The sequence below is a fragment of the Aythya fuligula genome, chromosome 2 (assembly GCF_009819795.1).
Source record: "Aythya fuligula isolate bAytFul2 chromosome 2, bAytFul2.pri, whole genome shotgun sequence".
Taxonomy (NCBI): Eukaryota; Metazoa; Chordata; class Aves; order Anseriformes; family Anatidae; genus Aythya; species Aythya fuligula.
In genome coordinates, this window is record NC_045560.1 from 18,118,185 (window position 1) to 18,142,276 (window position 24,092).

The 24,092-nt window shown below is 39.5% G+C and overlaps 1 protein-coding gene across 2 annotated transcripts in view; it reads right to left on the minus strand.

Annotated features, from left to right (window-relative positions):
- The window catches only part of GPR158 (G protein-coupled receptor 158), a 191,021-nt gene that overhangs the window by 35,836 nt on the left and 131,093 nt on the right, over nt 1–24,092 (minus strand). For both annotated transcript variants that reach the window (XM_032182604.1, XM_032182603.1), the window contains exon 6: nt 15,518–15,627. In XM_032182604.1, coding sequence (XP_032038495.1) covers nt 15,518–15,627 — 110 coding nt within the window. The remainder of the gene's footprint in view (nt 1–15,517; nt 15,628–24,092) is intronic.

Sequence of the window (24,092 nt, forward strand, 5' to 3'; positions counted from 1 at the left end):
ATTATTGGACAATACCGTCATCCATTCTAAAGAAGCAAAGCAAAACTCACACTCCCCTGCAAGGGTACTTATATATCAATGCAACATACAACTTCAATAAATATGAATAAGTAAGTAATGATACATCTTGTTTATTTGTCATTCAGAAATGAAATGTTCAAGTTCAAAAAGTGAACTTGAAAAAGTAAGAAACACTAACTCTCATCTTCTATGCTTCCTCTCAGAAGCACAGGAGGAAATATCATCAACTGACAAGCTGAATTCTGTAAAGGTTTGCCTCATGTTCACCATAAGATAATGAAAAAAGTGACAGAAGCATACTTGATCATAAACTAGTGAACACCAACAGGTACAGGGAGATGACCTGGAGGCTGTTTCTCTTATTTTTGCAGCACAGCAGTCTATTCTTCCTGTTCATTAACTTAACCTGGCAGTTGACTTCTACAGCACAATGGAAATGAGCTGAAGGTAATAGTCAGGGTTTGGGTCAGAAACTGCTTGGAGACATTTGTCCTTGTATTGGTTTGCTTTTGATGAAAACATTTTCTCCTACAAATTCTCTCTGCTGTTGCTTTCACTGAGAAATGTGAGGTACTCAGCACCCCTGAGTAGTAGATCATTTATACATACGCTGAAATACAAATTTCAGAGTGCTGTTTAAAGCACTCAGTGTTGTGAATTTTTGCTAGCACACTTGTCATACTGAAGACAAACAAAGTTAAAACTCTCAGTGTATTTCACTCAATTTTTCTGATATTCAGATACCATGGAAATGAACTTCAATTAAACATTAAATCACTCAGCTTTTCACCGATCCATGCAAAACTGATCTGACAGTAGCTGTTGTGGACACTAACACTGGGGCTGTATTGCAACTGCCTACGTGGAGTTCTCTGTATCTAAACATTGGCAAGTCAGTCTACCTTGTCCTCAACGTGAAAACAAAGGCTTGGTATATCCGTGTCCTAACACAGTCATGACTTGTGTTACAGAATCACAGAATCACAGAATTTCTAGGTTGGAAGAGACCTCAAGATCATCGAGTCCAACCTCTGACCTAACGCTAGCAGTCCCCACTAAACCATATCCCTAAGCTCTACATCTAAACGTCTCTTAAAGACTTCCAGGGATGGTGACTCCACCACTTCCCTGGGAAGCCTGTTCCAATGTCTAACAACCCTTTCGGTAAAGAAGTTCTTCCTAACATCCAACCTAAAACTCCCCTGGCGCAACTTAATGTCACAGACCATTTAAATTATGGTCAAAGTCTTACTTGTCAAAGGTTCAAAGCCAAACTAGAATAATGTGTCTATTTTAAGGTAATCTAAAATAAAATATTTTTCCTGTTCTGACAGAGTGTTGCAAAAAACAGAGGAGAGATAATATAAATAAATAAATAAAAATTCAGGAAGAAAGAGGGAAGTTTTATTGCTATCAGACTGATGAAAAACATTTGAGATTCTCACCCAAAATCCAATGTAAAAGATCATCCTTGTAGACCCACGTAATCTAACCTCATACAGCAATGAAACCCTACTGACAACAAAATTAGTAGGAAACACAGTAAGTTGAAAACTCAGTAAAAACTGTGAAGATGAAGCAAGCAGAAAGAGTCCCAGCTCCACTCTGAGGTCACATACATATTAGAAAAGTGTGGATAATTTTGATTATTTTTAAGGAGAAGTTGTTTAAACAGAAATGCTCCAAACAGTGGGAAATCAAAGAGTGCTAAGAAATGCCATGGCTGTGGCTTTTCTGCACAACTAAATAATCCATCCCCAACACCACCAAAAAAAATAAATGGGGGGGGGGAGAAAAAAAGGGGGAAAATTAAAAAGATTTCTTTCCAACTAATAGTCAGATATTGACCCAATTTCAGACTTGGTGACAAGCATGGAATGAGAGCTAATCACAAAAGAAACAGATTTGGACTCTGGAATATAGAAAACAGCTTCAATGTTCTTCTTCATATACCATGAAGGAGATAAGAGAAATCAGCACAGTCTAACTGAAGAGACAAAAGGGAAGAGAAAATGTGTTTTTACTTAAAATAGTCTTGGGATGCATCATTTGGTTTCTGTATTCCTTCTGACAAGTCTTGTAAATGACATTGATGATTGTGACTTTGCGTGGTAATGCAGATGCATGATGACAGACCTGAGGCTTTCCAGGGCAGGGCAGGCTGCCAGTTCTTCCTACATTCGACTGTGCTTGAGCTGCATGCAGGCTGCAACAAGCTAGAAAACAGATAAGCTCAAAGGCTCCTTGCTTTCTGAGAAGATGGGTACAAAATCTGACTTCCTAATTTTGATTTTCAGTACCCTTTAGGTCACTCAGTTACGCTAATTGTGACCTTCCTATAATCATTATGGATGTTAGGAACCCACACAAGGAACACTTTTGGGATTTGGAATAAATAGTAGTATTTGGGTTTGCAGGATGATCTCTGTCAGTGGCTTTAATATAATCACTGTGCTTTCAGTGACAAGGTGTGGAAAACAACTACCAAGTTCACTGACTTGGTTTATAAGCTCTACCTTCTTTCTTATAAAAAAAACTCACAGATGGAGACTAAAAGGGCATGGGTTTGGTTGTTCCAAAGTTTATACAATTGCTGGGGTGCAGGTTTAACAGATACAAAGCATTTTAGCTCCTAAACAAGTCCTTTTATGAAAGTGCTTGTGGGAAAATGCAACTTAGGAAGATCTAGCAGAAAGTGCCTGGAACTGGCATTTGTGCCACTTGCGCTGTGTGATGCTGGTTGGATTGTAACCTCTTAAGTAAAGCAGATTTGGGTTCTGTATGGTTTCTGTAGAACTTGGTAGCATGGTTTAGTGGTGGACTTCAACCTTTCGGTTAAAGGTTGAACTAGATGATCTCAAAGGCCTTTTCCAACTTGAGTGAATCTATGATTCTAAGTAGTTTAGCCATTCCATGGTTCCTGGAGTTGGAACTGGCAAACCCTTTGCACCCAGACAAATGGCAAATGCAGCCCGGAGCACTGAGGAACAAGCAGCAGGCAGGGACACTAATAAGCCAGCTACAAAATTTTTACACTGAAATTTTAAAATATGGGACTTTTTTTCCTAACAGAGAAACACTGATATTTTAAACAGACATCCAAAAGGAGGAAGGAACAAGAGAGTTTATGATATCCATAATGAATAATTGGTCTTGTCATTTTAGGTGGACTAGCTGGTTAGTAGATCTGGTTGTGGCTGACACCTGATAGAAAAAAAAAACAACAGAGAACCACTGGGATCCCAGAATTAGCCCTTTGAAAAGCCACTAAGATTTGTTTATCAAATAAACCACCTAAACGGATCTTGAGATAGGTAGTGGTTCATCATGTATAAAATATAAAACACTATGAAAAAATTATGGGACAAAAAGGCATCTGGAGGTCCCAGAGTACCTACAAACAACACCGCACTGTACCTAGTGGCGCTACACGAGATAGTGCCTTGTGTTTGAAAAAAGGCTCAAGTCTGCCAGCTCCGGGAGAGCAATCCCACCATGCCCACATTTTCAGTCCAAAACATAAGAGTGGTTTGTTAGCACAAAGAACATTAAACTAGGTAAGCGTAATTTTGGTACAGGAAAACTAAAGAACAGTTTTCTGAGGCTCTCTGTGTCTTTGATGAGAGCAAGGGTTCTGGGCAACAAATAAATGAGTATCAGAATGACAGGTAAGAGAAAGAGCAAGCCCAAGAGCAAAGTTCAAAGAGGACATAAATAGACAGTGGCTGTCACCACCATGTTTCCCACCCTGCAAATGAGAAAAGGATATTAAAAGAGACAGAATGGTGAACAAGGATTTTGTAGCTCGTCTCTTGCCCGTGTCAGTGATCCTGATGTGAGTGCAAATCTCAATAAAGAATGTGAAAAACTGTAAGAGTTTGTTCATTCCCTGAGGAATCATCATAGAAAGCATACAAAATGAATGGAGCATGAGCCACTGTTTCCGAGGAGAAGGCTCTGACAAAGTTTTCTTACAAAATATTGAGTCACAGACAAAACTGAACATTACACAATGTATGTCCCTGCAAAAACCCTGAATTTTAATACATTAAAATGTAAAATGGCCAATGTCTCTTTTTCATGGGTGTAATAGGTTTTTATTCATCAGAGGACAGTGTTGATACTCAGCAGAAGCCATCAATTGCTATTTCTAAAAAGAGTTTGACAGTCACCACCTACAAGGTTCTCAGAGCAATATCTAGGCAATTTTCTCAACTAGCAAAGTGTGATTTGCAAATTGAATAAAAACTTGGAAGAGATTTGGTCACTGCAGCCATATTCTCCAAAGCATTTGGAAAAGTGCAGGAAAACAAAGTCCAGAGCTGGATTATGTTAATTCGATTTAAAAGAAAAAAAGTCTGTCCAGTCTAAGATAGAAGGCAGACTATTGATGAGGAAAGATCCTGCATAAAATAATTAAGGCCGTTACTAAGGGATGGATGGGACAGTGTAATTCCAGCTCTTTTATCAGTTTTAAGGCTCTCAGCACTATATGGAGTTGTGTTCAAAGCAAATAAGAGAATGATTTCTGAGGTACCAGAGAAATGTGTCAGAAGGAATATATGGTGGTCATTTAGGGACTGAAAGAAATCATAGGAGAGCTGAAAACCACACGGTTTAATAAAAGCTACTATGAAATACAAAGTTCAATACACAACTTCACAAAACAAATATGAACAGTGGCATGGAAAAGAAGTTCTAAAAGTTTGTCACATACGCCAAGGCTGCAAAGATAAGTCAAGCAAAAGGACAGAAGATCTCTTGCAAAAAAGGGGACACAGATTTCTTCACAATATCTGGGAAAAATAGCTGATACATTTTTAGCCTTATTTCAGTGAGACAATAGTACCAAAAAATTCCACACTTATACACATATCAGCTTGTTTTTTAATAGCCCTGGTGAAACAGTCGTGGTACCTTCAGGCACTGGCCCTTATCATAGATCATGAATTAATGTAGCTTGAACTGAAGGATGATTTAGGATATTTAATGCATTTTGCTTTATTCATAATTGAACAGTAGAAAATTATGTTAAAGTAATGTTGAAAAACACAAAAGAGAAAAGACCCTGGACCATGTAGAGCAACAAGGCAGGACCCATGTATCCCTGGCCGCCATCTGATGTTCTGTACAATAGAAAACTGAAAACAAGCACACCTGCACTGCTGAAAGTTGATGCCAAAGTCAGATGGGCCTAATGGATGTATAAAGTGATAGGCAAGGAGAAACAAAAAGCCTAGCAAGATCTGTAGCCACAAGTTAGCTGCCACTTCATAACAACTCTGCAAACAGACACTAGGAGGCAAAGGCTGCAAACAGCAGGGGCTTCACCACCAGCAGCCCTGTGCTCACATCAAGTTTTAACCTGCCTTAGGAATATCCAGGAAGAATATGTGGCATCTCCTTAAAATCTCAGTAAGGGAGAGGGGGATTTCTTGGCTCAAGAAGATCTCAGAAAAGTAACATGTTGCTGTTGCAGGGGCCAAGACCAGAATATGGCTCAACCAGAACGACTGCACTGCTGTTATCTTCCAGAGCACAGCAGCAATGATGGCTGGGAAGAGACCCAGGGCCCCCTGAGTAGCTCACCACTGCAAACTGATTTAATTTATACATAAAAATAGGCATTCAAAACCTTACACTGATTATTAACAATTTTTAGAGTTGGCTAGACATAGAGGCTGCAGCTTGAACCATATAGAGCTAATTGCAATTACGTACACAGGCTCACGTTGTGCACATAAAGGGGCAGAACTCAAATCAAGAAAATCCAAAACTCAGCTGACTCCATGTGTCAGTGGTTTTATGTGGCATTAAGCCATGTAAAACCTGCCGGTCCACTGGACTAATAATCTCCAATAGTAAGGGTTTTATTTTTTGATACAAACATTTTGTGGTAATTCTTAATTTAAAATATTACAGATTAACTCTGAAATCAATAGCTTGATACTTTCAGCTGAGTTAATAAATAATGAAGCTTGCTTCAGGACCTATTGTCTATGCATTCCTGAACATATAGAATCATAGAGTCATAGAATGGTTTGGGTTGGGAGGGACCTTACAGATCACCCAGTTCCAACCCCCCCTGCCATGGGCAGGGACACCTCCCACCAGACCAGGTTGCCCAAAGCCCCATCCAGCCTGGCCTTGAACACCTCCAGGGATGGGGCATCCACAGCTTCTCTGGGCAGCCAAGACAGAGCTGTCTTGACCTTCCCAGTTCAGATCATGGACTTCATTATTGCATCTAAAGTTCTTAGACAAACTTGCCTCTGTTTCAGAGAAGTGTGTATGAGGCTAACCCATACATGACGGCTCTGTGTTAACTCACCAACGTACAGACCAGCAGTACAGTGCTGACAAACTTTATCCTTTATGTGTTAAAGAGTGGTCACATTTCCCAAAGAGGTTAACTTACCATAGTTACATGATTTCCCATCCATCAGCTGAATAGCCGTTAATTTTATATACTTGCTTAATTATCCCCAGTTGCAAAGTAAAACTGGATCATTTAAGTCACTTCTATTCTTCCACCTTGGCAATTAGGTCATGCTAACAGATCGTTCACAGTCAGCTGCCATGGCATAACTCAATTGATCTAGTGATTACATCCACGAATGGCAACATGGTGTTTTTTTGTTACGAATGGTTTGTTACCGCTGGTCAGATGAAGACTTTTTTTCAAGCACATAATGACAATTTTTAGTCTTCAAGATAATCCAGAAAAGAGCAGCTCATATCTAAGAATATTTAGTTCAGGCACCAGTTATCCCAGTACTAAACATCTAAACTGATCCATACTAATACGGATGCTATAATTTCTATTGCATATATGTGGGTAAAAAAAAAAAAAAAAAAAAAAAAAAAGGTCAAGTATGGGACTAAATCCTAAATTATATACTTTGTGTAAAATTATATAAATAATTATATATAATTATATATTTAAAATTATATCCATTGAGTAAAAAGATCATTGCATTTTTTTCTATATAAACTTAAGTAATTTGCAGTTGTACTTAACTAAACCGTATCTTCCAAGACAGGATTAATTCTTGATTTGAAAGCAATACAGAAAACTTCCCATGTTTCTTGTTACGTTTTTCAATGGCTAAGCACCTTTGCTGAGAAGAATCTGTGCCAGATTACTTATTCGAATTTCTCTGCCTTTGGCTTCCAGCTACCAGATCCTACTAAGCCTCTGCCCAACAGATTAAAGAGTCTTTCATGTCTGCTTTTTTTCTTCCTGCTTGTTTATACACCACACAAGAAGTCTTCTTTCGGTCTTTTTGCTTATCTAAACAACAGATTAGGTTTTACAGTATCAAACACTTTCAGTAGCCCTCAGATGCTTACTGAATTATATCCATCTACTGCGTACCTCCCTTAAAAAATGCATCTCAGGAAGAGGGCGTAAGGCTATTGTATTAATCTCAAAGATGCCACCTCCTACAGCAAAATGAATTCCCTACTGATAACTTTTGAAACTGAATTTGGTTTCTTTAACTAGTCCGCAGCCATAATTTCTTTTGACTGCATTCAAGTGTATCTCTTTGACTAGGCTCAAGGTATCAAGCAATAAATACTGTTTTTCATTACTATCCCTTCTCAAACAAAATTTACCGTTTCACCAAGCTTTGAGTTATCCACAAATTTTATGAGTAATCATTTTGTGTTTGGTTCTTCATTGCTATTGAAAATGCTGAATAGTATCAGGCTTACTGCCTGATAAGACACGAGCCCACTAGAAGCACTCCCATGCAGTCATGATTTTTCACTGACAATCAACGTATGTGATCTGCAAATCCCTCCTTCTTCTTAGCTGTGACAAAGCCCTGTGTGTGGAGTGTGACTCATATACTTAACTCCCTCTTCACACTCCTCCACAAATATCCTGTAACTCATGTAATGCGGAATGATGCCTGGCTTCTCTGTCATGCCATAATCCCACCCAGCAGACAGCTGGGCAGCAGGTACCTTGTTTTATCAACCAATTCTGTCTTCCCCATGGAAAGAGAGATGAAAGAGAAAAAGAAAAGGAAGAAAGGGAAGAAAAAAGGGAGGGAGGGAGAGAGGGAGGGAGGGAGGGAGGGAGGGAGGGAGGGAGGGAGGGAGGGAGGAAGGGAGGAAGGGAGGAAGGCAGGCAGGCAGGCTACCTGGAATGAAAACGCAGCTATATTGCACAGCAGCACAAAGCTTTGCCACCTGATGGGGTCCTGTACTCAGCTGTGGTCTCAGAGATGCTGTGTTCCAGCTCCAGCTTTGAAGCCCTCCTGCCATCACGCAATCTGATGTGCAAAACCAGTCCTTTCTCCTACTCTCTGCCATGGGGCTGTTGCATGCCATCAAAATGAAAGAGATCTGAAGGGTCTCATGACACCTGTGGATCACTGCAGAGGGCCTTCCCAAACACTACTTTTTTTCCTAATCGTGATAGCAAGATAATTTAATATTAAAATGACATCTTTTTTATTCATCTTCTCTTGGTCTACTAAGATACAGCAGAATGTGCATTACCTTAGGTGATTAAAAAAAGCAGCCCACGGAACTGTATAGCCATACAGCTGTATCTACATTTTTTATATAAATTAAATATTAATAGGAATATGGACAAATAATATTTTCAGGATTATAGTTGTCTAATAATCTTATGTATTTTAAATGTTGCTGATATTTGTGCTCAAAGATAATGTTTATTAGTCCCATTTCTGTGCTGTGCTCCGTCAAGATTAATTGTGTTCCAAGTGTGTTTATAACAGTTGTGCTACATTTTATTAGTTTATACATATAAAGTAGATATTTTAACCAGAAATATGAAACAACCATTACACTGTCTAGTTAAGGCTAGTTATTGCTTGAAAAAGGCAGGGATACAAAACATCTAAATAGGATTTTAATAATGCAGATTTTATTGGGAAAAAGAGCCACAACAAAACAGAATATGGCTCTGTTATTTAATCTAGAAGAACTACCAAAACAAGAATTTCATCCTGAAAGTGCACCATACAGGAACACTATACGGAATTACTTAACTCTTAAGCCCATTTTTTATTTATAACATAAAATAAATAGCAAACAGGCAGATTTGCAGGAGGCAGGAGAAATTAATTATACTCAGGAAGTGAATGAATTAGGTTAAAACATGGTAACAAGAAAACAGATTTTTCCACGACCAGTTTAATTAGTGAAACTTAGTTCCTTTTTTACTGTGTGCGCAGAGATTTTCTGCAGCAAGTCCAACTCCCTTTCTTCCTTGCCAAACGGTAGCACTCAGCCTTTCCCTCTGCCCCCAGCCCTCAAAGCCCCCATTTCTCTCTTATTTCCCCTAACAGCCAGGCAGCATGGGGGTGCTGACTGCTGGGGCACAGCAGCCAGAGGTATCTGCTGGTGGTGTGCCTTTCAGCCTCCTGCCCTGTGGGACCACTCAGAAGACCTGTTTTCTGTCCCAATAGCATTTTTCACAAAGCTTGGTAGGATTTCATGTGTATAACCTCTTATTCTCTGCTATCTTTGGCTGAATTTGGCTAATGGGTTTCAAAACAGAACTGAGAGATAAAAACAAATCCCTGTTCGTTTGGCATTGGATGCAGCAGTTGACAGGGTGCTGCTTTGGAAGTTCCCATCATATATACCAACAACCTCAAACAACCATTTTTTCTGCCATATACCCAAGACATCTTTCCATAGGACTAGAACTACCTCTTTTCTTATAAAAGAAATACCACTGACGTGAGCTACAAATAATGCAAGTGACATAGAAATCCACATACGTTTTCCATGCACTGCTTTACTTCTTTTTTAAAGAGAGGTAATGCATTTTTAAAGATAGGTAATGCATATGGCATCGAACTGCTACATGTGGGGGGAAAAAAACACTGGAAGAGGACATAGATGTATTGGTCTCACTGATTTACTTTTTCTTAATTAAATTAAAATCATAATAAAAATAAAAAAGTACCCAATTCCTCTCCTTTTCCCTCACGTCTCCCTTTTAGCCAAAACTAGGTGCCTCCCTCTCATCCAAGTCATCACTACCAGGAAATGAAGCTCAGAGTGAGGTGATACTAATGCAGGAAGGCTCTTTTTTAATCCTTATAGATTCATTAGTGCTGCTGGCTCTGATATTCAAAGCAGCATTATGGAGCTCTTACATGAACACAAATTGAAGAGGAGAGACAGAAGAGGGATGTCTGTGAGAGGGCTGGAGAGGGATGGAGCTCCAGCAGCCCACAGCAAAAGCTGCACGGCTGTGAGTCCCTCTGCCAACCACTGGCAAATTTTGGAAGCTTCTTGAGTTAATTTTCCCTTTAGAAGAGAAACTGGCAGTACAAAATAAGTATCTTCTCAGTGCAGGATGTTTATTTTCAAAAGTCCAGCTGCCCTTTTCCCTAAAGCAGGAATGATAATAAGCAGTGCTCACACAACCCTGTTCAGCCAAAGCTTCAGACCAAGCGTCTCTCCCTTCTCCAGAAAAAAAACATCTTCATGTCTTCATCTGCCTCTCTCCAGGGATCTGCACAGAAATGTGTGCCAGACGCTGCACTTACTGCTTCTTTTCAAGAGTGACTGATGGTGGCTTCATGTCTGACCACATACTCCTTCACTTCTGCTTAAGACAACGCAGACAGAGACCAGGCAAACTGCACATCAAACCTTCCATGAGGTTGCATGGAAGATACAGAAAGATGGTGTCACTGAACTTCATTTGCCTTATTAGGAGGTAAAGTTAATGAGGAAACCGAGATTACTCCTCTGCTACATAACTGCACAAAATTAACAAGAGTTTTTACCTGTTTAATCCAAACCTGATTCCTATAAAAAGACATCTCACTCAAGACAGGAGTACTCCAAAGTTTATGAGTCTTGGGTCAAATCCAGCCCAGGCTGCAGGCTGTCCACTATAGGGAGGATGAAGCAGTAAATCATTCATTTGCTGATGGTTCCACAAATCACTTGGAAAGAGAGGCAGACAAATCCTCCTTCCAGGGACTGGGGGAGATTTATAGCAAGTTTCAGCACAAAGAACCATGGAATACAATATAAACCCATCGTGTTCACAGTAAGTTTGTCTCAGGGTGGTTGGTCTTTAAAATGGAGTTCAGAGTGACAAGCCACTTGACTTTTTAGGCTGATGCTATGATTTAATGGGAATATAATAAATGGGGATAGCTGCCCCCAAGCATTTTATAATAAAATCACATGAATTGGATTCACAAAACAAACAGAGATGCACAAATAGAACAGAGATCAAACTTCTCAGCTGTTAACCTGTAGTCTTCCAATGAAGAAATATACAGAAATGGTCAGAATGGTTATGGAAAGCCCCTGAAGTGCAACCGGCTGTGTAGATTGATTAAACCATCCCTTTTCTTGCCTACAGGCTCCAACTGCCACAGCACCATCTGTACCTTTCTGCCCCATATTCCCACCAGCCTCTTCTAGATGGGATCTGTATGTTCCTTCTCTTACCTAGCTACAAGAGGAGGTTTCGCTATGTCCTCCTCCCCTTCTTTCCTGTTCTCACAATCAACACACACCTCCTCCCAAGAGCTTCAAAAAAAGCAGCCTGACATCTTTCTTGGTTTCTCTGCTAGTATGAGTTTCCTCTCCTGTAAAATACTGAACCATGACACATGACATGCACTGCCCACCGCTCACACTCTTCCCTCTCCTTCCGTTATCACCTGCAAAGATCTGTAGGAAGGGCCACCGCTTGCTCAGATGCCTTAGAAGTGTCACACTGTACCAGACAGCAAGGCACAGCAATGTAATTGTAGCACAACTTTTAGACGAAGTGCAGAATTGCCTCACAGAGTCACATCTTCCTGTCCCCTCACTAATGCCCCCATCCCAACTAATAAAAAAGCCACTCTGTGTTATTGTCTTGTTTTCTCTACCTGGAACAACACCTTCTCCACACCTTCGTACTCTCCTCAGCTCCTCACTCTCCTCATTTGCTCTTAGTAAGAAAAGGAGGCTGCTGTGAACTGGAGATCCCATTCCTAGACTTGGAACTGATAGCCTAAAGGAAGGAGAGTCTCTAACTCATCACTCTCCTAAAATGTCTAAAAGCTGTCCTAGGTGTAAAGATAAACACATACATACACACACATATATATACATCTATTGTATGTATTTACCTATAGCTTTCTTCCATTCTTATGCTTTAATACAGAATTAAGGATTCTGTATTAATCCTGAACCCAAATTGGCAGAAGCTCACAAAATTTTAAAAATAAGAAGATAACCTGTTTATAAAATATAGGGTTTGAAAAAGGATACAAAGTGTCTTCAGTCAGAGCAATATACTGAAAGATACAAAATCAGCTGCTCTTTTAAGCCTAAAAAGTTAAATTTGAAACATCATTATTTCTTGAGGATTACTTTGAGGAATTCATTACTGAGGAAAGTACTGAGTCTTCTGTTCATTGCTCTACAGTTAGATTTCTTAAATTAACCTAATTTGCTTACCCCCACCCTCCCACCCCCATAAACATCATCTCATTATTTTAAAAATGCACAATGAATAAGAAAGAGGCAATTTAAGATGAGGCACTTTAGAAATTGACTGTGATGGGTGTTCAAAGTATGAATCAGTACATGAGTTCCCTGTTCTTTTGCTCTTCCTTAAGTATCTGATCTTGGCTACTTTCCTGATTTTTCCCTGTTTTCTGACCCTAATAAAACCTCAAAGTCTTCCTTGGGAAGTGGGGAGCCAAGGGAGAAGAAAGCCACAAAGCAAGAGTTTCCAATGCCTCCTACCTAGCTCTGGATAACTAACCTTCATGCTCCAGTGCTATTCAAAGCACCTCATTTGTTGAGAAATACAGCTTTAGACTTTCTAGTTATCATTAATAGCTGCTTATACGCAACACTGGTATTTCCATTAAACTTAGAAAAATCACCAGTTCCTTGCTAGCATCCAATTATTCCCCCAGGCAAGACACAGGCTATCTGCAGGAGGGAATCAGTGCTTGTCACGAGTATTTGTGGTGTCTATAACAAGCAATTCTTCAGCCCTGTGGTGTCTGCAGATTAAATTAGATGTGCCAAAAGTTTCTACTAAATTTCTACTAGCATCATATTGTTCTTAATTAGCATAATTGTTGCGAATATATACAATAAAACTTATCTAACTTGACTCAGTCTTTTGCAAGGCACACTCCCTAAGTGATATATTTAGTACTAAAGTAAAGTATCATGAATGTAAAGAATGAAAAGGAAGTAAAGAAGAAAGGAAAAGAATGATCATGAAACCTTAGTGGAAAACAAAGATTCCTAGAGAAAGTAATTCTAGATTAGTACATGAAATATTTATTTTATTTTCATGTATACATGAAATATTTATTTTCTTTTCATGTTTCATATAGAAATGTAGAATCAATCAGATTGGAAATGGTCCCATGAGGTCATTCAGTGCTAAAACCAAGGTAAACACTGAATTCAAACCAGTGCTTTTTACTCAGTGCTTTATCAAACTGGGCCTTAAAATCCCCAAGTATGGATGTTCACAGCCTCACTGGCAACTAATTCTGCTGCTTAATTACCCTCATGGTGAAAACGTTTTCCTTGGATAAAGTTGAACCTGAGGATAATACTGTATAAAGTTGAAAGCTCCCATTTCAATTTCTCAATGTCTTTTGTTGTCCCAACATACGTCACTGTAAAGAGCATGGCTCCGTTTTCTCAGTAAAATCCTTGTAGCTGTTAGCTAGCTACTGTTATGTCCCTCCTAAGTCATCTCTTCTCCAGGCTGAACATGCCCTGTTCCTTCAGCCTCTCCTTGCACAGCAAGCGCACCAAGTCCTGACCATGATGGTCCTTCACTGAACTCACTCACTCAAGTTCACTGATGCCTTGGGTGATACCAAAATTGGACCCAGAATTGTGGATATGGCCAAGGGGAATAATCACTTCCCTCAATCTACTGATTGGGCTCCCTCGATACAGCCTAGTCTGCTGTTACCCTTCATTGTACGGCACTGATCAAGGATGAGGATGTAGTTCATTCTTGGTTTCTTATTCAGTCGTTGTCCCATTTACTGAGCCTGTCAGCACATGTGCCAAGAAACACCAAAGAATGAACAAACCACAAGTGCAAAATTTTCTGCTGAATTTTCCAGCCTTTTCTCGCTTTATATAAGCAGAAGATCAACTACCCTGTTAGGACACTGCTTCCGCACACTATGTAAAATAATAGAAACAACCTGCTAGGTTAGCAGAACTGCAGTTATGATAGGAGTCTCCCATGGGCTTAAGACTGTTTCTGTCTGTATGTGAGCTATAGATAATGAATCATCCAAGCAAATCACCAGTTCTGTCCTATCTTTTCTATAGTGTTCTAGTTATTCTTTTTTGCATCAGAAATTGTTCATCCTGGAAAATACCATGAGTGTGTGGGATTTTCTGGATGAATTTCAATGAGAAGACGTGGCCAGACATAGTGTTATATAGTCAGGGTTTACCAACCAAAGTGTACACTTGTAACCAGGAACACAAATGCAAGAAGTCCAACAGGATAGCAGGGGTTTCCACCTAAAATGTGACAAGTCATTTGTGCACCATGAGCAAGATATTCTTAGTCCTCTTTCAGTTATGAGCATAATATTGAACCTTACTTATCTAACATGCCAACACTGTTATGAAACTACAATAAAAAGATGAGCAAGCTTACTTCATCCAAGGTGTTTAAGTACCAATAGATGCATATTGTACTTCTCTTTACTTCTACAAAAATACTTAAGGAATGTATCAGTAGTTTTTTTCCATGGAAAATTAAACAGGGAAAAGCATTAGGATTTTATCCAGCAAAGGCTTCACTTTTTAAATGGACTGCAGAAGTGGGGTTTTAAGCTGGAACTCTGAATCTTAATGTCTGAATCGCATTTGAATGCATTGCCAACCCATTGGAACCTCCCCCAGTGTAACCCAGAATTTCCCACACATTTTTTCTGGCAGGCACCAATGTTCGTGAGTGTGCAGCCTGTCAGCTGTGATTGCCTGAAGAAAGCAGCCCTTGACTTATGAGCCGTAAGAAATCAGAGTATGTATATTCACCATAACGTATTCTATTTCACCCACCAACACTGTATTTAAACACTTAGAAACATAGAGTATCTCTATGAACACTTTAAATGGAAAGCTTAGACATTTTACTTCATCCTACGTTCAAGGAGAATATATTCACCTTCTTTGAAAGGTGGCTCTTGCACAATTTTACAGTTGATGTACATATTCTTCATCAAATCCTGCAGCTCCAGCTCTACACCTCTCACACTCAGCCCCATTGAGCAGCCATCGTTATCTCTGTCTGCATTCACAGCTCTCTACTGGGATTAGGAGCATGCAATTGCAGCAGGAATAGTGTGGAGAAATACACAGTGGCTCAAAAATCAGAAACGGCACTTGTTTATGGTAATATTTGCAGCTCTTTAATCTAAGTACCCACACAGATTGCACATACTCCCACAGAGATGGAAATTAATAACATGTGAAATACCTGTGTAGCTTGAGCGTCACAGTTCCATAAACAGTGGCAAAGCCCAGAAGACGAACCCATCTTAGGAGAACACAGCGAAATACACTTGGCTCAAAATACAAAATGACAACCTATAGAACAGAAAGATAGAGAGAGCTTCAGTACCTCTTTAACGCAAAACTAGATCTTCAATCAAATGCAGAATAGTTGCAAAGCAGGACAGCAGACATATTTCAGTTCGTCCTGCTGTATATTTAGATTTTCTAGTAAAGTGACAAGATGATCAGATCAACCAGCTGGCACAGTTCTAGGCACCAGCTCCTTTTGAAGGGAGCTGGCAAAAGCCCTGTGACAGACTGTGAAGTGACAACACTTTTAAATGCAATTCCTCTGACTTTTCTTAACTGAGTGAAAACATGTACCCGGAGAAGATAAGAGAACAGACAAGGACGTTTTCCTTGAGCTATTCCAGTAATAGGCAGCTGGCCTAATTCTGGTTTGATGGACTGTATTTACTAGGTTACACTTCAAAGTTCCTCCTTCTAATAAACCGAGCAAAAAGTGAGCTGCTCTTTTTTTCTCTCTCAACCACTTTCTGTCAAAAACGACTGCACTAGCCTCTCCCTGTCTGAAACCCCAATATCTCAATGTCATATTTGTCTTTTTCCTCTTCTTCCCCATATGTTTTCACTGAGCCATACCAAATCTGTCTATACATCAACACTTTCTGAACAGGAATAACATTTTTGTTCACTTATAGATTTCTCCAACTGCAGCAACAGGAAGGTCCTACTGACTGAGTTCTGTTTCACTTCCCTCTGCTTCCCAATGGATGCTCCTCAGTACTCCAGCCACACCTTCCTTCTTCCAAATGCATTGCTGTTTTCTTCTTAAGTATTTCACTAATTTCTGTTTTGTTTTTGTGTGTTTTGTTTGTTTGGTTGGTTGGTTCCCATCTCACTATCAAGGCAGTAATGTATAACCCAGGCTGTGGCCTATCTGTCTAGGATTCCTCCCAGACAACCCATTGAAATTCTCCTTTCAGTGCTGCCCTGGCCATCTTCCAGCTAGCAGATCTTCCATCTTTCAGCTGTGCTTGTAACTTACACTTATGCACACATGATGCTGCCTGTTCTCCATTCTCCACCCCCCCCCCCCCCCCCCCCCCAGTTCATTTTAATATTACAAGAAAAGCTTTCAATTTAATAACCCAAGAGATGGGTAAAAAGATCTGTCACACTCTTAGGCTGAATTCTCAGCCTTGGTGCTGAGCATCACATGTATGCAAACTGTAGCATCTGGATGTGACCTAGACTGCTCTAGAACTGCTTGTAAACATGAAGGAGGCAACACTGGAGACAGAAAGGCCTTTCTCTGCATCTACCATGTACCACACATGAGGCCAACACTCAATAAACAGGAACATAACACCAATTCTGCAGGTGTCCTATGCCATCATTATCAAGTAAAATGCCACCCTGATCTAAAGCAGGGCTGCTCGGATGGAGGACTCGGACACAGTGTGAACCAGGAGTACATTTCTGCTGCCTTTAACAGATGTTGTCGCTTGTAGGGATGATCCCATATTCCTTCCCACTCTCTTGGCATCACCAGGAGCCCACTGTCCCAGGGATTTTTTGCCTTTCCCCACCTGCAGACCCTGCTTGGTCCAGCAAAGCTAGAGACGATGCATCCCACCTGCCTGACCAGAACCTGCAGAACACCACCAGGGACTGTAGTACAAATTAATTGCATAATCCTGATCTAGAGAAAGAAAGCACTGAAACATTTTCGGCCATCTGCCACAACCTCATTTAGAGTCACTACATTCTGGCAGTAGAGGTAGTATTGTGACTACCGGCTGCCACATGATATTATTTGCCTAAGTAAATGCTTTTCTATGTGGGGATTCAAGCCCAGGATATTGGCCAAAAGCCCAGGACTAGGTCCTCTGGGTGACACAGACATAGTTAGGAGAGTGGGGGCAAAAATGGCAGATGTGAGCTGAGACAGAGCGAGCTAGGGGAAGCTGCTGTGCTTCACTGCAGTGTTTGTTTGTTGGATGGATGGTGGGTTTTTGCAGCAGAATCAAGCTATTTCTTTAAAAATAAATAAAAAAAAAAATTGCTTGTTGAATCAAACCGGGTTGGAAAATTTCATCCGCTTTTTTTCACTGCTGTAGGACTGAACATGTTTCAAGGTAGGCATTTGCTGGGAATCTGATGAATTCTGCATGCAGCAAAAGGCCTGCCTCTTGGAAGATCAGATGGAAAAACAAATTACATCCACGCGCCCATGGACACGCTTGTGTAAATAGAGCATCCAGCAAGAAGTTGCTCAGAAAGACTTGAATTTTAGTAATGACCTCTTCTCCTAATATAACCAGAGCCAAGTCTGAAGCATTAACCTGCCTCCTGAGGTTTGCGAAGGGGGTAGAAACCATCCTGTTTCATCTTTGATTCTTCCAAACTAGAAAAACAATGCCAAAAAAAGACAGACATGCAGGGACTCTGAACATTTCAAAGTGGATCTGAAAGCAGAAATTTTCAGATGATTGAAATGGGAAGGTCTGAAAACTTTCCAGGCACACAATTTTCTGAACAAGGGCAACAGCTCTCTCTGCCATGAAAACTGACACAGCAATTTTAGCTGCAGTTGCTTGTTGAAATATTAACTGCTTGTGTCTAGAAAACCTCACTGATTTGCGCTGAACCATTTGTATGAGCAGCTGAGGCATTTGGCTAGCTATCAACCAAGAAAGAAGCACTTCAAATGCATCACGGTGGGAGCTGGCATGTGGCAGCCAGCTAGGAAGGCTGCAGAGGCAGGATTCTGTTGGTGAAAACTGTTCTCATTTCCCAATTTCAATGTAGACGTATTTGAAGTACTCCTTTGTCCAGTGGTCTAACATGTTGTGGAAGTTGACAAAGATTCAGCTCAAGCTCGACTCCCTTTTGGGTCTTTTGAAACTCTCTTCCTATGTTTGTATGATGGACAACAGTCACAGTGCTCTCCCAAGCTGCCAACATCCATTTCTACCTACTCTTCTGTAAGCTACACGTGGTCTGGTATGAACCAAGGTTTTGAACAGCAAGAATTATTGCACTTAATGTTTTTGCTTGCTTAGGCTTTCCAGAAAGTTATTCTAAGAAAATGTCAGCCCCATTTCCATCAGAGCTAATTGGGATGTTCAGCTGACTACTGTCTCTAAGCTTTTGTCAGCATTAAGTCTCTTACAATCACAGTAAATTTTGGTGGCACAATATTAAATTGGATAATCTTTAAAGGATCAGAGCCAAGGGGCTACAACAGCACTGTCCTGAATGCTCAGTACACCAAAAGCCATGCTCAAGCTTTTGATTCAAGTGGGATCACATTCTTTTAAAGAATATATGTCTGGTGAAATGTCTGGCTGCTGTAATCCATCCATTGTTCCTTCTTGCTAAAGCAAACAAACAAAAAAAGAAACATAACACAGGGAAGCCTTGGTTCATTTCATTACAGCCTTTTCTACCTTCTGATTACCAAAACACCCGTTTCCTTGTGTTCTTCCCAGAGACATGCCTTCCTTACCATGACAAACAATATGCAGCAATGGCCTGCTTAGCTCCAATGAGAGGTATAGGATAAGCATAGGATTCAACCACTTGCCCGGGCTGCTGTCAACAGCAGAGGGAATCCCTTTGCAGTTCTAAAAAACTACTCTGCCCACCAAAAATCTAACAGTAATTCATTTTCACTTTTTGCTTTTATAATGCATCACACCATGCTGGCAGCAAAAATCTCACCAAAAAGTGCTGAGATTTTGCTGATGGATGCCACAAAACCTATTTAAGACCCATAAGGAAATGTGATATTCTTTGTTTCACCAGCTCCTGAAATCTATTTAAATACTAGACACCAGTTTCTGTTCATTAAAGAGCAAGGATTTGAGGAAAAAATATTCAGAAACCAGAAGAGAAATCAGACAGTGCTTGTTCATATACTAGATACTGCAGCTGTGCATGAGACTTCATAAAGTCATGTGGCTCACATTTGCTGTTTGGACAAATGGATTCAGGTTTTTGCTTTTAACCTCAACATGTTTTGAGCTTTTATTACCCTTGCCAAAACATCATCATACTACTAACATCGTCAGTAGTCATACTACCACTTCTGAAGTCAGAGATGAAAAGACTTTCTAAGGTCACCAGGCAAGAGTCGAGAGCACTTAGAGATGGAGAGATAGAGACATGGAAGAGAGCCTTAGCTTGCTGACACAGCACTCAGCCAGCCCAATCATTCAGCTGGCATGAAGAACAGATACATGCACTGTCTAAAAACAATGCCTAAAGTCAATACAGGATCCTTACCCACTGCGGTAACTTTTTGTTATCAGGACAGATAGGAAATAGCAGTGCAAAGAGAACCTACACTGAACAATTTAATCTTCAAAAGCATACTAGATGTGGTCCTTATGAAAAAGGAACAAATACATGAGTTTATAGCTTCAGTGTCATTGTTTCTTGAAAGAAAAACAGCATTTAGAAAGATTTGCTAAAACAAAAGAAAAAAAAAGAAGAAAAAAAAACCACCTTATAAGACCTCTGCAATGGTAACATTGAGCAATATTTCTTTTGTTTTTTGTTGGTTTTTTTTTTTTTTTTTTTTTTTTTTCAGATTACCATTACTGTGCACATTGTGAGAAGACTAACTTTGCTTTCACCTGGGGTACCAGACCCAGGTGAAAATATTTTAATACTGTACAGCTCCACAAGGAACACTGACTGGGAATCAGGCATAGATTTTCTGCCAAAATTATAGGTGACTAGCAAATCAAAATGCAAAAGTCCCCTAGATAACCCATGGATAAACCTGGTACCCTTGAGAGCCTTGAAGAAATTCAGAACTTCAGTTTCTTGGACAGAATCTTGACCTAAAGGCTTCAGATACACATCTCCACTGACTAGAAAGGTACTTCAGCATTTATTTTAGAAAAGTTGCTTCATTATATGTCAATTAAAAGCCTATACTAGAAGGACTGAGATTATTGTAGATAAATTGCATTTTACTTCAGTTCTTAAGCCATAAAAACATCATGGATAGATCAAAAACTCATTTTCCTTTGCAGTCATCAAATTTCTATCATTCCTGTTGAGAAAGAATGTGCAATACCATAATAATTCAACAGATCAGAAGTCACAGAACAAATAATTTTAAAAATATTAGGAAGTGACAGTGCTATGAAGCCTAAACCTAAATATTAAAAATGTTGAATAGGACCTTAACTCAAAAACTCCAAAGAGAGAGGCTAGTTCACCTTTCAACTATACTTATTTTTGCCATGTTAGATACATTAGATACATGGAGATGAGTTATCCATGTTAGTTACATGGAAATGAGATACAGAGCTTAGAACATAAGCTAGAGCATCATCTGGTTATGGATCTGAGGTAAAGGTCACCTACTTTAGAAAAAAAAATGATGCAAAAATATTTTTTTTTCTTATTTTCAAATAACCAAATTTCTCCTGTGTCAAGTTAACCTTTACAAAAACCCTTACAGGAAAATTAACTATTTTTATTTAACTTTTTTTTCTTTTTCCCTGAAAGTAGTCTGCCCAGTACAAAGCAGGATGTGACACAGCCGTTTAAGATAATGCCTTTTGGGCTAATTCCATTAACAAGCATCTAGGAGAAACTGTGAGGAGATCTATCCGATCTGTTCCACTGCCCAGCACCATCTGCCCTTGCCTGGCCTGTCTCTAGGCAGTTCTGCAGCAAAACAAGCCACCAGACACTCCAAGAGCTCTTTCCGGCTCCCACACTTGCCTTTGACACGCAGCTCGTCCTCTCAGTATCCTGCCGTGTCTTTGAGATTGGCATTCTTTTTTCTTCTGCCATGTTTGAATAGTTTCTTTCAACATAAAATAACCTTTGGGATAACCTACTATATCAAGTCGCCTATTAATGCTTCCGTGCTAATAGTGAGAAGGGATTTCCTGCACCAGAGACACTGTTTGCAATATTAGATAAGCTTGCCATCCAAACTCATAACAGTCTGGCACTATGCTTTCTAGAAAAGGGACCCATCCACTTGTATGCAGGCAAGTTGCCATCTTCACAGATGGGCATGAATGAAGGCATTCATGAGCCTATGTACACTATGGGCATCACATACCACTGTTCAAAACATGATTCACAGCTCAGAGCATCTGCTTAAATATTAGTGAATGCACAACTCATTATCCAGTCCTGGACTACCAACAAATATTTCCGGTGCAACTACACAAAACGTTTTAGGGGTAGGATAACAGCTGAATATTTTCCTAGGCTAATTAAATAAGTGCACTTCCTTCCATCTCTATCCCATTTTTCTTAAACCACATGTACTTTTTAAGCCATAATATTTTACTCTACTAGACCTATGGAAACACAGTACCATAAAACCCTGTTATCCTTGCAAATCTACAATTTGAAAGCAGAGTTGTGCCAGATCATTAGCTCAACGTCTCTATAAAGCACACGGCTGCTGCAGGAAACCACAATTACTACTCAGTAGGTTTTCTTCTTGCCTCTGAATTGGAATGGAATCAATTCCTCAGTACAAAGTGTTGGAGACACTCTGCTACTGGGGGCAATGCATTTCAGATAATATGCACATCAAAACCAAAATCCTTATGGCCGTGTAAGATGTTTTGGTTTTCATAAAAGAAGACAAGTTCTTCCTAGCCACCCACACGGTCCAGCTTGAAACAGTCTACTGAAATCCTTTCAGGACACTTTCAGCTGTGGCTGTTTTTTCCCATTTCCTGTCTTAAAACATATGAAACATCGAGCTACATTTCAGCAAAGACAAATCTTGCCTGTATAGTCATTTGGAAGACCATGATGCAGTGTAAGTACATGTATATAACTACCAGCACCAGTGTAAGATGCAAAGACAGACTTCTAGAACTTGAGTCATCAGAATGCTTTGCTATAACTAATTTTTATCATACTTCAAATTCATCCTCGTCAGGCAGTAACAGCAGATCTCTAAGGCTCTTTATGGAACTTATTTTTTACAGTGAAGCTCATTCTGCTTCCTGAGAGATTTATTTGGTGATTAAGTAAACAGAACCTTCAAGAGAATTCTGATTTGACACAGGACTGTATACATAGAATATCTTTTTATTGAAATTTATCTTCAATTATTTTCCTTCTGTTTTCCCCCCTGTTTGTAAGCCAAATCTCAGCTAACCCTGGACATGACACCTCTAAGTTATTCTGAAGAAAATAGATGTCCATGTGAACTCCATGTGCTGCCATATCTTTCCTCCAATTTGAAAAGAAATAGTGGAATGCCACAGATCCTACCAGGTCTGGAAATATCTATATCTAACCTGAATGCATAGTATCACAATGCATTCATTTGCCTCGTGTTCTTTAATACAGTTATCCTAACAAAAACCCAAACAACCTCAGAAGTCATTCCCTGAAGGTTTGAGAGTTGTCTACAGCTCAGAGACTGCGCTGGCAAGATGTAGACTTGGCTGAACACATAATCAACATATAACCAGAGAAAGTTTAAAATCTATTTAAATGAAGATTTTTAATATGAGAAACAATTATTTTGTCTGAAAACGTAAAGCCCTCCAGAATCCATCTAGCTAAATGTGCACTGGGGAAAAAATAATAAAAATCTTACATATGATTACATATGTTAGAGGTTACACACACAGCCTTGAAGCACAAAATTAACGTATAGTACAGTAAATATTATAATTGAGCTGATTCTGTAGGTATTTAGGAGCTAGCCAGGGAGGTAGGAGCTTATGACCTCACTGAAAGGCAACTACTCGAAAAGTATCTGGCTCCTTGCCTTCAAAAGAGGAGTTTAAAGTGTTAAGAGCAGTGTGGATCACATAGAAGCTCTGCACTCTTTTATTTGATGTTTCTTCTTCCTAAGACTAATGCCCAAAGGCCTTGGATTCCTTTCCAGTTAAATATTGCAATATATGTGAAAATGTGGGTTTCTTGGTCAAATTGTCAGGTTTTGAGTGCAGATTATTTGACAAACTGTTAGCAGCAACATCAGTAAATAAATAAATAAATAAAATAACCAGGTGGGACACTTCCACAAGAAGTGATAAGCAGGCAGGAGCAGGAGCTCCAGCCACATTCATTCTAAGGATGAGAAAAGAAGCACAAGTGAAGTGTAGAGAAGCTGAACTTCTTAGCCACTCAATAATTCTATTTTTATGGGTTTGCATTACATTCAAAAATATAATTCAAAGTAAATAGAAGTAATTTAATCAGAATGCTTTATATAGGCAACAGGTATGTATGTACAGGCATGTTTCAAAAATTGTTCACGGCAATACAGAATTAAAAAAAAATCAAAGGAAGTTGCAAAGTCAAACTATCATCTAACTAAACTAGATGTTCCCTCCACCAGATAACTTCTGCAATCCAATGATTTCTTTTATCTCTTCATATGTATTTTTTTCACTGTGACATGCCACTTGGGTACATGACAACAGTAAATTGAATGCCCTAGTTTACTTACTTCATATGTGAAAAAAATAGAAAATGTTCTTATTGTATACACTGCTCTAATCTTTTCTTACCAAAGA